The 12,903-nt window shown below is 43.5% G+C and overlaps 1 protein-coding gene across 10 annotated transcripts in view; it reads right to left on the minus strand.

Moving 5' to 3' along the window:
• Positions 1–802: 802 nt before the first annotated feature.
• dnm1a (dynamin 1a) overlaps positions 803–12,903 on the minus strand; it is a 38,003-nt gene continuing 25,902 nt past the window's right edge. For 6 of the 10 annotated variants that reach the window (XM_078793977.1, XM_078793969.1, XM_078793972.1 and 3 more), the window contains 7 exons: positions 7,047–7,156; positions 6,227–6,338; positions 6,108–6,122; positions 5,388–5,558; positions 5,074–5,315; positions 4,666–4,857; positions 803–2,509 (listed from right to left, as the gene is read on the minus strand). In XM_078793977.1, the coding sequence (XP_078650103.1) occupies positions 2,479–2,509; positions 4,666–4,857; positions 5,074–5,315; positions 5,388–5,558; positions 6,108–6,122; positions 6,227–6,338; positions 7,047–7,156 (873 nt within the window). In that variant the 3' untranslated portion in view covers positions 803–2,478. Of the gene's footprint in view, positions 2,510–3,997; positions 4,037–4,661; positions 4,858–5,073; positions 5,316–5,387; positions 5,559–6,107; positions 6,123–6,226; positions 6,339–7,046; positions 7,157–12,903 lie in introns of those variants that run through there. The other 4 variants (XM_078793974.1, XM_078793970.1, XM_078793973.1 and 1 more) reach the window with 2 other exon arrangements.

The raw sequence follows: 12,903 nt of genomic DNA on the forward strand, positions 1-12,903 counted from the left end.
GTATCGCAGCAGTTGGCAAACCCACTCAATGAGACGTCTACATGTATGCCTATGGTAGTGACGTATTCACCGGAAAAAGACGGAAAACGACCCGGATAAGATTGAGCAGCACGGCATTTTGGACAAATAATTAACTAAACACACGTTTCTTGAATGAACAACACAACATTTAGCATTTGAACACAAAAATAAAAATGTTTCTTACTCCGTGAGCGTGGTGACGAACGTGGCTGCTCTTCACGTCTGTGGTGCCGTCCTTGTGTCCTTCTCTTGTCAGACATTTCTTCCAAAAGTCGGTTGTCTACGCTATAAAAGCTAAAATGAGTCAATACTTTATTTAAAATATGCTAGCTGATCTTTCAATTTAACGCGCCTTTTCTTTCTTCTTCTGCTTGCATTTTTCTTCTTCTGTGGTATCGACCCTATTTTTTGCCTGTCTCGCGAGGAGCGCCCCCCAGAGGATGTCCGTATCACTTGCATAGTCGAATAATAATAAATGCATGCCAAACTATGTAAATGTAGAAGTCGTTATACTTTTAAAATATTTTACCCTCTAAAAGTATGCTTTTTAATAAACTCCAGGGGTTAAAATAATTATGAAAAAAATATTTCAAGTGAAATTTTGCTCCTTAAAAGTAAAATCTGTTTCAGCTACATCATTTCAATACTTTATGTAGTGAATATATGTTTTCTTCCAAACTAAAACAGTATATAGTTATATATAGTATAACATAACTATAATATTGTGTACAATATCAACAGAAATGTGTGTGGGGGGTGGGGACAAAGTACACAGAAAGTCTTCTCAGTACACTGCAGTTTTTAATGAGTGAAGAAAATGACAGCAGTGCTCCTGCAGGGTCCAGTCATGGTTAGCTTATTCTTTTCTTTCTTTTGGAGGGGGTGGGGGACGAGAAAATAAACAGCCAAGGAATCAACCATCCTGCAAACATCCATATTGTACACACACCACTTCAATACCTGTATTTAAGTTCAATTCACACTTCTCTAAACATCACAACACATATATACTGTACATAATAAACCGTTAAGCAAAGATATGTCCCATGATAAACAAGTAGGGTACGGGATGGGGGAGAGGGGGGGCGGTCCAAATACAACACACCACCATTGAAAGAAGTGGTAAAGTAACAGAAGGAGAATTTGCGGGGATGGATTAATCCTCTCACTGTCCCCCTGAACACAGATTTTTTTTTTTTTACTTGGCGCTCCTTTCTCTGTCTGCCAGCACAGAAACATGCTACATATTGCACTTTTTAATCACATCCCGCCTTCTTTTGTAATAAGGTAACAGTTTCATTCATTCATTCGTGGAGGAAGTGAGCGGAAAAACTCTTATTTTACATGAAAAAACGGGAACGTTGTGTGTTGCATAGAGGAGGAGGAGCGCGAGGAAGGATCCAGGCCTCGCTCGTAGATGGATGAAGGGAACAACAGAGTCCTCTAGGGTTCAATTGGTTTGCTGTTCAGAAAACAAAAACAAAAACAAAAACATAACCAAAACACTCTTTAAAAGAAGCAGGACTTCATTTTTTTGTTGAGCATACATAAAGCAAGTACACCCCTGTTTAGCTGAAATAACACAATGTGACCAACACCAACTGGGAAGGAAAGCGGGGGGGGGGGGGGGTACAGAAACTGGAGCGAACCAAATAAGGCCGACGGGGAAGAAAAACTAATGCTACTTTAACAGGGGTGTGTTCATGATGCATGAAACACATTTTGCTCCATTTATCATTCAATTTCTATTCATTCCAGACCCGAAAGAGAAATATTCTCTCGTTTTTTTTTTTTTGTTTTTTTTTTGGGGGGGGGGGGGCTTGTAATGTAAGCCAGATTATATGGAGGTGGTTGGTTCGCCATTCAAATTAATTGAATTCACAGACAAATAAAATACAAATTAAATGGCAAAAGTGAGAAAGCAGAATTTAAATGGTGAAATAAAACTTCTGAAAATAGCAAATAATATTTTATTTTATTTACTTTATTTTTATAATAATTTAATGTACATTTTTAATGAGTGTTTTTGTGTCCAAATGACTTAAATCAAAAGTCAAAATTTAAATTTATCTGAAATCTAAAATGGTGATACTGAACCTATTTATGAATCATCTATTTCATAACCAATTATTTCTTTCATGACTCCCTGACATATTTGATGACTAAATATTCCCTTTCGCTCCGTGCTGAGGGTCTGTACTGTACGCTTTATACGGTATGCATGTGACTTCATCCAGTACATAGTCAGAGGTCTCTCATGCAGCAGTGGTGCTGTGTGATTATTTTGGGGGTAGGGATGTCGGTTGGGGTCGAGGGGGTGGTGGGGGGGGGTGCGATGGGGTGGTCTTGCAGAGAGATAGGAGCCGCTGCAGGAAGGTGGCGCTGTTGCCCCGTGGCGTCGTATTCCGAGAGGAGGGAAAGATGCAGAGGAAAGGAAGAAGGAGGAAGGTCGGAGGTCTAGTGGGTCGGAGAAGGTGGGGGCCTCCGACTGTGGGGGACACACAGAAAGAGGGCGGAGCCCCATTGGGGTTATTTGAGTTATAAAGAAAAGCATATGAGGAAAAAGTCACACGAGGGGGACACCCGATGACACATCGTCAGAGAAATGTGTCGTTTGCTGTTAAATGCATGACGTAACAACCATCTGTCACACAACGTTCAAGAGCGCACCTTGTTTAGCTTCTAGCATTTGGCTGCTTATCGCTACATTAGTAAAGCTTAGCTGAAAAAATATTTCATAAAATTTGCCGGCCTAAGCTTAGCATGATGTTTTTACCAATTTTTATTCATACACAAAAGTTAGAAATCAGTTAACATACGTCAACCAGAAGATTTTGCAACCATTAGCCTGTTAGCACAGTCGCAGGTCTGAGCTCAATCAGCCGGAATGGCAATTTCTTTGTTGTTAGCCTTGCAGTTAGCTTTAAGATAAATTAAGCTAACTGGTGATTTCTTTCCAACAATGCTCTGTAATTGTGATTTAAACCTTTATAAAATAGAGCATTTAGCATTAGCATACTATACATATACAGTAATGTAGCTTCAATGCCTCGCAGTTAGCTTTAAGGTAAATTAAGCAAAGTGGTGATTTCTTTACAAAAATGCTTTGTAATTGTGATTTAAACCTTTATAAAATAGAGCATTTAGCATTAACATTAGCATACTATACATATACAGTAATGTAACTTCAATGTCTCGCAGTCAGCTTTAATGTAAATTAAGCTAACTGGTGATTTCTTTGCAAAAAATGCTCTGTAATTGTGATTTAAACCTTTATAAAATAGAGCATTTAGCATTAGCATTAGCATACTATACATATCCAGTAATGTAGCTACAATACCTTGCGATTAGCTTTAAGGTATATTAAGCTAAGTGGTGATTTCTTTCCAAAAACAGCTCTGTATTTGTGATTTATAAAATAAAGCATACCAAAAAATACTAACATAAAATAGGATTAAGGGTTTATTTCTTTGGAAAGTTGTCTAATCATGATTTAAACATTCATTCCACCTCATTACGTTATCAAATGACATATCAAATGAATGCGCAAGCAAACGGTTAGCAAAATTACCGGTAGCCTCGGTTGCTAATAATAAAACTAAGCCATCTATAATCCCATAATATATTGTACTTTGTCACATTGTTTGCATTAATTGGTCACCAAATGGTTGATAAAGGTTGGGGTTGAAGGGATGTTATGCATCACATAAATCAATGACACACAGCAAACAAAATGGAGGCTGGACTGATTAGCCTCCATTTTAAGGTCTTCCCAACCCTGAAAACTGCATCACTGCACACTTTTGACAAACAAAATGTCAACACACAATGTGTGTTCCCATGCAGCACTCTAAGAAGAGAACAAAAAAGTGAGTGAAACAAATAATATGAGTAGTGAGAAGAGAAAGAAGAAGAAGAAGGAAGGCGGCCATGATGAATGGGGTTATGCTAACAATGGCGGACAGCACAGACGTACCAGAAACAGGTTAGTCCTCATTGGTCAGTGATAGTGATTCTGTGGGAAAGAAGTGCGGTTATGTGGTAGGTAGGTGATGGATGTGTGGTGAGACAGAGACAAAGAAGAGCTTGGCTTAGTGAGAGCAAACAAAAAAAAGGTTACAAATCGGGATGAACAGGTTAGCTAGCTAGCCAAACCAACAACCTATTTCTCACCCGTCATTCCACTCACCAACACGCACAACAATTCCAACTTTTGGACACAAGGACGCTGATTCTCTTAACAGTCTAAAGACTAGAAAGCCACCTTTTTGAATCTATGTAGCATCTTTTGGTTCTATTTCTACATCACCACCAAAGTGTCCCATTTGTTTATTTACCTCCGCTTCCTGGTGTCTTCACATCCCCCTTTGCAACACAGAGCATCCACACCAGTTGGACAATGTGTGGATCATCACGTTTACCAGTAAGAGTTTTCATGACGATTTAGCAGGAAATGGTATTTAAAAATAAGCTGTATATGTTGTAGTATCTAACTTCCTTTTCATTGGCCTGTGAGGGGCAAATGATCAATTTGTGGTGGGAATTCTGGACGATTATTTCCATAAAGATGAGTAATACAAATGATGTCCCATAATAACCAATTATAGTGTGTTATTTTTCCTGTACAAAATCCTGCTAACTCACCTGGGCACGCTCGGGGGTGCACGGTTAGGCCGAGAGGGCACGGTGGGCGGGGGTCCGCTGTAAGGGTCCGGAGAAGCCCCAGGGCGAGACGGTACCGGAGGTCCACCGGCGGGAGGAGGCCCACGGGAACCGGGGCGAGCCGGAGGGCCTGGTGGCGCCCTGCGGTTCGGAGTGGGACTGGTGGCAGGAGACCTGGGGGAGGGAGGGGACAATGGAGGCCTGATTGAAGTCATTGGAGAAAAGTCTTGACATGTGACATTTTACTTAATGAAGTGTAAAGTGAAACCACGTATTTAATTTATGAACAAGTGTATTGTGCAACACAGCTGCAATAGAACCAATGTTGTTAGCCAGCATTAATAACATGAAAGTCAGCTATGTGAACCGATTCTTCCGCTCATCTCTCACCTTCCTCCGGATCCACCTCGCTGAACCTGCAGCCAGGAGTCGTCCACAGGCGGCGGCATGGCGGTGGAGATGGTGGTCGTGCTGATGTCGCCGACAATGCTAAGCGCCTCGCGCAGTGCGTGGTACATCCGCAGCATCTCGTCGCGGTGCTGCGCCTGCTCCTGAGACTCCTCCATCAAGGTATTCTGGTCCCCACACGAGTACAACTGGGCCAGCAGCTCGGCGTTTATGAACTCTTTACACTGCGAGCACAGTTGTTCTTGTTGAACATCGATATTCATCTCCGCAGGTTTTCACAGTGCGGCGGCGCTCACGTTATTAATCATGAGATGCATGATGGTCTTGGGCATCAAGTCGCGGACAGTTTTGTTGACGATGGCCATGTAGGAGTCCACCAGGTTACGGATGGTCTCCACCTGACGCTCCAGCTGAGGGTCCATGCTGTTCATGAAGTTGTCTGAGCCATTTTCATCACCTCCATCACTCTGAGGGACGATAGGACGGTAAGACATTTACTTTTCAATTGTGCAGTAAAATGTGTCCCTTAAACCCACCGAAACACAAAACAGGCTTCTCTACACATAATAATTAATTCATTCATTCATTTTTCTACCGCTTTTTCCTCACGAGGGTCACGGGGTTGCTGGAGCCTATCCCAGCTGTCTTTGGGCGAGAGGCGGGGTACACCCTGGACTGGTCGCCAGCCAATCACAGGGCACATGTAGACAAACAACCATTCACACTCACATTCATACCTATGGACAATTTGGAGTGGCCAATTAACCTAGCATGTTTTTGGAATGTGGGAGGAAACCGGAGTACCCGGAGAAAACCCACGCATGCACGGGGAGAACATGCAAACTCCACACAGAGATGGCCGAGGGTGGAATTGAACCCTGGTCTCCTAGCTGTGAGGTCTGCGCGCTAACCACTAGACCACCGTGCCGTCCACATAATAATAATTTATTTATTTTCTTCAGTGAATAGGCTAACATAGCATGACGTAACGTTATGCTATGTTGTATGTGTCTTACCTTGCCTTCCTTCTCCTACAGCAACGATACACATTGAAAGAGGACCAAAAAAGTAACATGAGCAACATAACAACATGGCTAAAAAGGATTTACGTGAAAAGACATGGATGGTGCGTTACCGTGACACGTTCGGGGTACACGCCAGCTCGGAGGAAGGAGGCCTTCCACGCGTCCACATCTTCCTGACTCTCACAGGCCAACTCCAGCTGACGGTAGTCCTTGTACACGTTCCTGCACACAACATAGTGTGTATTAACACAAACAGAGGCTGGGAGCATTTGTTTAATCAGCTGCAGAAAGCAGCAGACATCACAAAGTACCGTTCACACTTATTAAGGTTTTTGATAAATTCATATTAACAGTCCAAAAATATAGAAATACTTTGTATGTGTAGTATTCTGGTCACTAGGCATCATTGACGTTCCATTAATATGAAATTACATTACTTTTTATCAGATTTATCTTCAAACTGCATGGAGTTAGCCTCCAATTCGGTGTGGAAGTGGTAATTTTTTTGCCTTCCTACTTTGTTTCCGTCTTCCCCACTCCATTTGAAACACTTTCTTCAGTTTAGAATTCGTAAATTGGAGAGGCTAACTAGTTAGCGGCGTAGCTTGCTATGTTTATAGCGACGGCCGTCTCTTGTGTAATCACAGTGATCGCGTAGCCAGCGTATTACAGTTGAGCAATGTGGTGTAAGCGAAGAATAACAGGAGTGTAGAAGTGACTATAGGGGTGTTATTTCATGTCTGCAGCTCTCTAATAATGGCAAAAATCAGATTAGAAAGTCAAACCGTTTTTTTATGTTCAAACTATGAAACTGTTCCATAATGAGGTCTGTAGTGACAAATTATGAAGGTCCAAAAGCAATCATAGATTTGAGGAAATTTGGTATAAAGGATCAATAATCTAATCAAATCTATAAATATCTAATAAAACCTTTGTTCGGTGTTGAAAAGGGCGAAAATGTGCTTGCTGGACATGAAGCCTTTCTCCACGTCCCGCAGTCTCAAGTTGTCCACCTGCAGCATGTACTTCTTCTCCTTCTCCTGAGGGGGGCGACAGAGAAACACATGCTGAATATTTTGTGTTTACTTCATAAAATACATAATTTAATGATGGGGGGGGGGGCAGAGAACCTTTGGGTGGGTCGGGGGGGGGAGCATGCAGAGGTAAAAGGATATGAAATTTAACAACACATGAAAAGGGGGGGCTGGGGACACATGCAGTCAGGTCTGTGGTTTTGATTAGAGCGGTGGGGAGTACGACGAGGGCGAGCTACAAATGAGAAACACATACACAGAAATAGAGAGAGTTTGTCCTTCTCAATCTGCACACACACACACATACGCATAACAAATGCAAAGCCTATTGTGTTGCCACTTGTGTCCCACGTGTGAGCTCCCATGCTCCACATCATGAAAATGAACAAGAAAGGTCTAAAAATAGCTGAGCAAAGTTGCTATAAACGCGTACGTATAGTGGTAGTCTCTAACTAAGCTTTAAGCCATCTGGGCCGCTAACCGCAGTCTGCCCTGCCCAAGCCAGCGTGTGTGTTTAAGGAAATGTGTGTGTGTGTGTGTGTGTGTCCTTCATCAAAGGTTTAAGACCTGTGCAGCCAAATGGTCACATCCCCTCTAAACGCATGTAAACGCACACACACACACACACACACACATTTGTCAGCATCTAAGGTGTCTATTAAAAAATACTAGAACAAAAGAGGTAGTGGCCCCAGGCTGCTGAATGCTGACATCATCATTTTTTTTTTTTTTGCTTCAGTCTCGCTTTCTCTCTCTGGACATGATTCATACATTTTCCTCTCATCTAGCCATTAAATGCAGTCAGGAGACGAGCAACGGGAGGTGAGCTGTGCAGATTTGCGTGCGAGTACGTGGGGGGGAGGGGGGGAATCTGAAAAAAGAAAGAAAGAAATTGGACGGCGTACGGAGGACGAAAACTCAAATAGAATTGGAGCGACTCGGCGCAGATGCAACACAATTCTGTCTTTATCGTGGAAACACTTGTTGCTAGGCGGAATTCACACGGCTCGTGCGAATGCTAATTTTGGATCACCATTTGCAATAATGTTGGGATTGCTGTGGTATTTTGGACATGCGTGGGTTTTCTCAGGGTACTCCGGTTTCCTCCCACATTCCAAAAACATGCTAGGTTAATTGGCGACTCCAAATTGTCCATAGGTATGAATGTGAGTGTGAATGGTTGTTTGTCTAATGTGCCCTGTGATTGGCTGGTGAACAGTCCAGGGTATACCCCGCCTCTCGCCTGAAGACAGCTGGGATAGGCTCCAGCACCCCCCATTTGTTTACTCAGCTGCAGAAAGCAGCAGACATTACAAAGTACCGTTCACAATGCTCCCTCACTTATTAAGGTTTTTGGTAAATTCATATTAACGGTCCAAAAATATAGAAATACTTTGTATGTGTAGTATTCTGGTCACTAGGCATCAGTGATGTTCCATTAATAAGAAATTACATTACTTTTTTATCAGATTTACCTTCACACTGCATGGAGTTAGCCTCCCATTCTGTGTGGAAGTGGACATTTTTTCCATCCTATTTTGTCTCCTTCTTCCCCACTCCATTTTAAACACTTTCTTCAGTTTAGAATTCATAAATTGGAGAGGCTAACTAGCTAGCGGCGTAGGAAAAGCGGTAGAAAATGAATGAATGACATGTGGAACTGTGAACTGATTATGTGATGCATTCAATTGTAATCTGATGCATGTTCAAATGAAACAAAACCATTACCATTATCATTAGCATTACAAAACACTGAACACTGCAAGTCTGTACACTTAATAGATGGACTCTGGAACTGATTAACTATCTCAACCTCAACTATTTGATGAGTTTGGAGAACGTTGCTAACGTGTATATGTATCGAAGAGGTTGACTTTACGAACTGTCCCATCGTCCCAATGTCCCATCTCAAAGAAAAATGATGTCTGTCACAGCTAAGTGTGTCTGTGTGTGTTTAGGTAGGCCTGGAAGTGAATGTTCTGCCATATGCTAGCCTAAGAAAAGTGCAAATGTAAAAAGCACATTCGTCAACATAGACAAGGCTTTGCATACACTATATCATCATATAAATGCACCTCTCGTGTGCTTTGCATCAAGTTTGTACGTAGTTTTGACAGCATGCCAGGAGCAAATTGAGGGCTTTCAGAAACAGGATTTGTTTGACAGAGACCACAAAGCAGGAGGCAAAAAAATCCTTTTCTTATGACTCATCGGAGTCCGTCAGCCAAAGTGAAACACAAGCTTAAAACAATTAAGCAAAGGCAAACGAGAAGGATTCTTATATTAATGGTATTCATATTTAAGAGTAGCTCTTCCATCAAGAACTACTTCATCTGCTCCCTCTATGGTGCCTGTCTAGAACCTGTGGTCTGCGGACCAGTGGTGGTCCCGAAAAGAACCCATGTGGTCGTTAAGGAACTTGGTGGTCGAATTTTTATGGAATCTTGTTCTACTTTTGGACACTATTTTCCAGGGAATTGTGCGGTAATTTTTGGAAGTGTTCCACTGAAAAACCATGAACTATGCTCCCTTGGAGCACAAGCGGGCCTGTTGGTTTTTGGGATGTGAAGGATCCAGTACGACCGTGCAAACACGGCTTCCGTCTTTTGAGGAGGACACCTGAGAGGTAGAGGTGGGAGGAGAAAGACGATACCGACCAAACGTCTCAAGATGCGTCTGGTGATCATCTCAGCCACCTTGGAGGCTTCCCGTCTCGGATTAGCAAACCTTCCATCAGGGTCATCAGGCTGGGAAGAGGGGGGAGCTTTTGGGAAGTTCTACGTCCTTGTAGCGGACAATGAGCCTTCTATCCATAAGGTTACCTCCATCCATCCGTTTTCTATACTACTTATCCTCATTAGGGTATGCTGGAGACTATCCCAGGGCGGGGTACACTCTGGACTGGTCGCCGGCCAATCGCAGGGCGACTACCAGACAAAATACCCTAGTGTCATTACTACGGTGGTATGAAAAGGTTTGAGCACTTTGGTCACTTTCAAGATACGCCCCAAATTCATTCATTCATTCATTTTCTACCGCTTATCCTCACGAAGGTCGCGGGTGTGCTGGAGCCTATCCCAGCTGTATTCGGGCAAGAGGCGGGGTCCACCCTGGACTGGTGGCCAGCCAATCACAGGGCACATATAGACAAACAACCATTCACACTCACATTCATACCTAAGTCGCTAATTAACCTAGCATGCTTTTGGAATGTGGGGTGGGGGGGGGGGTACCCGGAGAAAACCCACGCATGCACGGGGAGAACATGCAAACTCCACACAGAGATGGCCGACGGTGGGATTAAACCCCGGTCTCCGAGCTGTGAGGTCTTCACGCTAACCACTCGACCACCGTGCAGCCAACCCCCAAAATTTTTATTCTAAAATGTTTCTATACCACTTATCCTCACTAGGGTATGATGGAGACTATCCCAGGGCGGGGTAGACTCTGGACTGGTCGCCGGCCAATCGCGGGGCGACTACCAAACAAAATACCCCAGTGTCATTACTACAGTGGTATGAAAAGGTTTGAGCACCTTGGTCACTTTCAAGATATTCTTTTATAAACCACTTTGGAATCTCGGATAAGCCGAGGCAAAAGATGAGGATGATGAGAACGTTTGCTTGGCCTGAAAAAGATTGCAGACCAGGTCTACTCTAAAGTCAAGAGGACTCGGACCTAAATGTATGTCAGACTTGAGAGGTGAAGAAAAATATCAACAGGAAGTCAGGAGTTGACTCACAGTAACAACAAAAGTTAGACTGTATTGTTTTTGGTGCTGAACTTCTTTTTACACTTTGTAACAAGTAAGAAAACAGCAAAAGGAGCCATGAAGGTATTAGAAAGGGATTCTAAATCAACTGCTTTCTTGCAGGCTTTTGTCAGCGAGGCTCCTTCCAGTGAAAGGCGGCATCAATGACTTCCATAGTGATGCTCCTTTGAGTCACACTAAGGCGGTCCAATGTTAAAAAAAAAAAAAAAGAAAAAGCCGCCGCCTGCGGTGTTTGGAGCTGTTGCGCGAGTGCAAAGTACTTTCCATGCTTTTGTTTGGTTAGTGAGTAATAGCGGGCTCATTATGAAACACCAGAGGAAGTTCACCACTCTAAAAAACAATTGGACAAAACTGTAAAAGCTAAAAAAAAAAAAACGGTGCGTTTACAGCCTCTTGTACGTGCGTAGTCGTGGTGTGAGCGTAGATACGAGTGCGATAGAAAAGACCGGAGCGACTTGGGCCGTGCATCAAAGGGGCGTCGGAGAAGCCGCACGGCATCTGGGAGCAATAACACTGCTTCTAACCCGTCATTACCACAAAGACCGGGCCTTGGGTGGCAGCCAGCGGCAATTTTCACAACCTCCCTCCCTCCCTGCCTGCCTGCCGCCCTCCCATCACTCTTCCACCGTTGCAATATTGAGTCCTGTCTGTAAAAATGAAAGATGTCTTGCACAAGCTGACACTTCTGACAAGCTTTAACGGAAAGATCTTAAACGTTTTCTACGGCGTAACCAAACAGAAAAAGCCACAATCGCCGTAGAAGCGCATGAAAAGACGCTGGGGGACGGTGAGGAATGTCTTCAGTGAGCAGCAGGCTTTATTTTAAGTAAAGCCGCACGTCCATGTTGGAATGATACACCACAGGGATGAGCGCCCCGTGTTAAAAAAAAAACACGGAAAACTTTACGGAGACTTATCTTAGCGACATCATTAGCTTTCTGGCACGTCGTTTGTTATCAAACGTCGCCTGATAACGATAAAACAGAGAGGGAGCTCGTTAGTCTTGATTAAAAGGCGTTATCATACCTATATTAGCACAAGCTAAAATAAACATACCCCCAAATCCTTTCATTCATTCATTTTATACCGCTTATCCTCACGAGCGTCGCGGGTGTGCTGGAGCCTATCCCAGCTGTCTTTGGGCGAGAGGCGGGGTCCACTCTGGACTGGTGTCCTGCCAATCACAGGGCACATATAGACAAACAACCATTCACACTCACATTCATACCTAACTCGCTAATTAACCTAGCATGCTTTTGGAATGGGGGGGACCGGAGTACCCGGAGAAAACCCACGCAAGCACGGGGAGAACATGCAAACTCCACACAGAGATGGCCGAGGGTGGGATTGAACCCCGGTCTCCCAGCTGTGAGGTCTGTGCGCTAACCACTCGACCGCCGTACAGCCAACCCCCAAATTTTTATTCTAAAATGTTTCATACCGAGCGGCATTTTTACGTTTTAAAAATACTTTTACAGTAAATATTGATATATATATAGAGTTATGATCAAGTCCCAAGATTTTTGCCTAGCAACACAAACCATTCATTCATTCATTTTCTACCTTTCTTTCCTCACGAGGGTCGCGGGGGTGCTGGAGCCTATCCCAGCTGTCTTCGGGCGAGAGGCGGGGTACACCCTGGACTGGTTGCCAGCCAATCCCAGGGCACATATAGACAAACAACCATTCACACTCACATTCATACCTATGGACAATTTGGAGTCGCTAATTAACCTAGCATGTTTTTGGAATGTGGGAGGATACCGGAGTACCCAGAAAAAACCCACGCATGCACGGGGAGAACATGCAAACTCCACACAGAGATGGCCGAGGGTGGGATTGAACCCCCAGTCTCCTAGCTGTGAGGTCTGTGCGCTAACCACTCGACCGCCGTGCAGCCAACCCCCAAATTTTAATCTAAAATGTTTCATATCGAATGTTTTTTTTTTTTACGTTTTAAAAATACTTTTATCGACAGTTA

Source organism: Doryrhamphus excisus, linkage group LG10, assembly GCF_037039965.1.
Source record: "Doryrhamphus excisus strain RoL-2023G ecotype Guam linkage group LG10, RoL_Dexc_Guam_v1.1, whole genome shotgun sequence".
NCBI lineage: Eukaryota > Metazoa > Chordata > Actinopteri > Syngnathiformes > Syngnathidae > Doryrhamphus > Doryrhamphus excisus.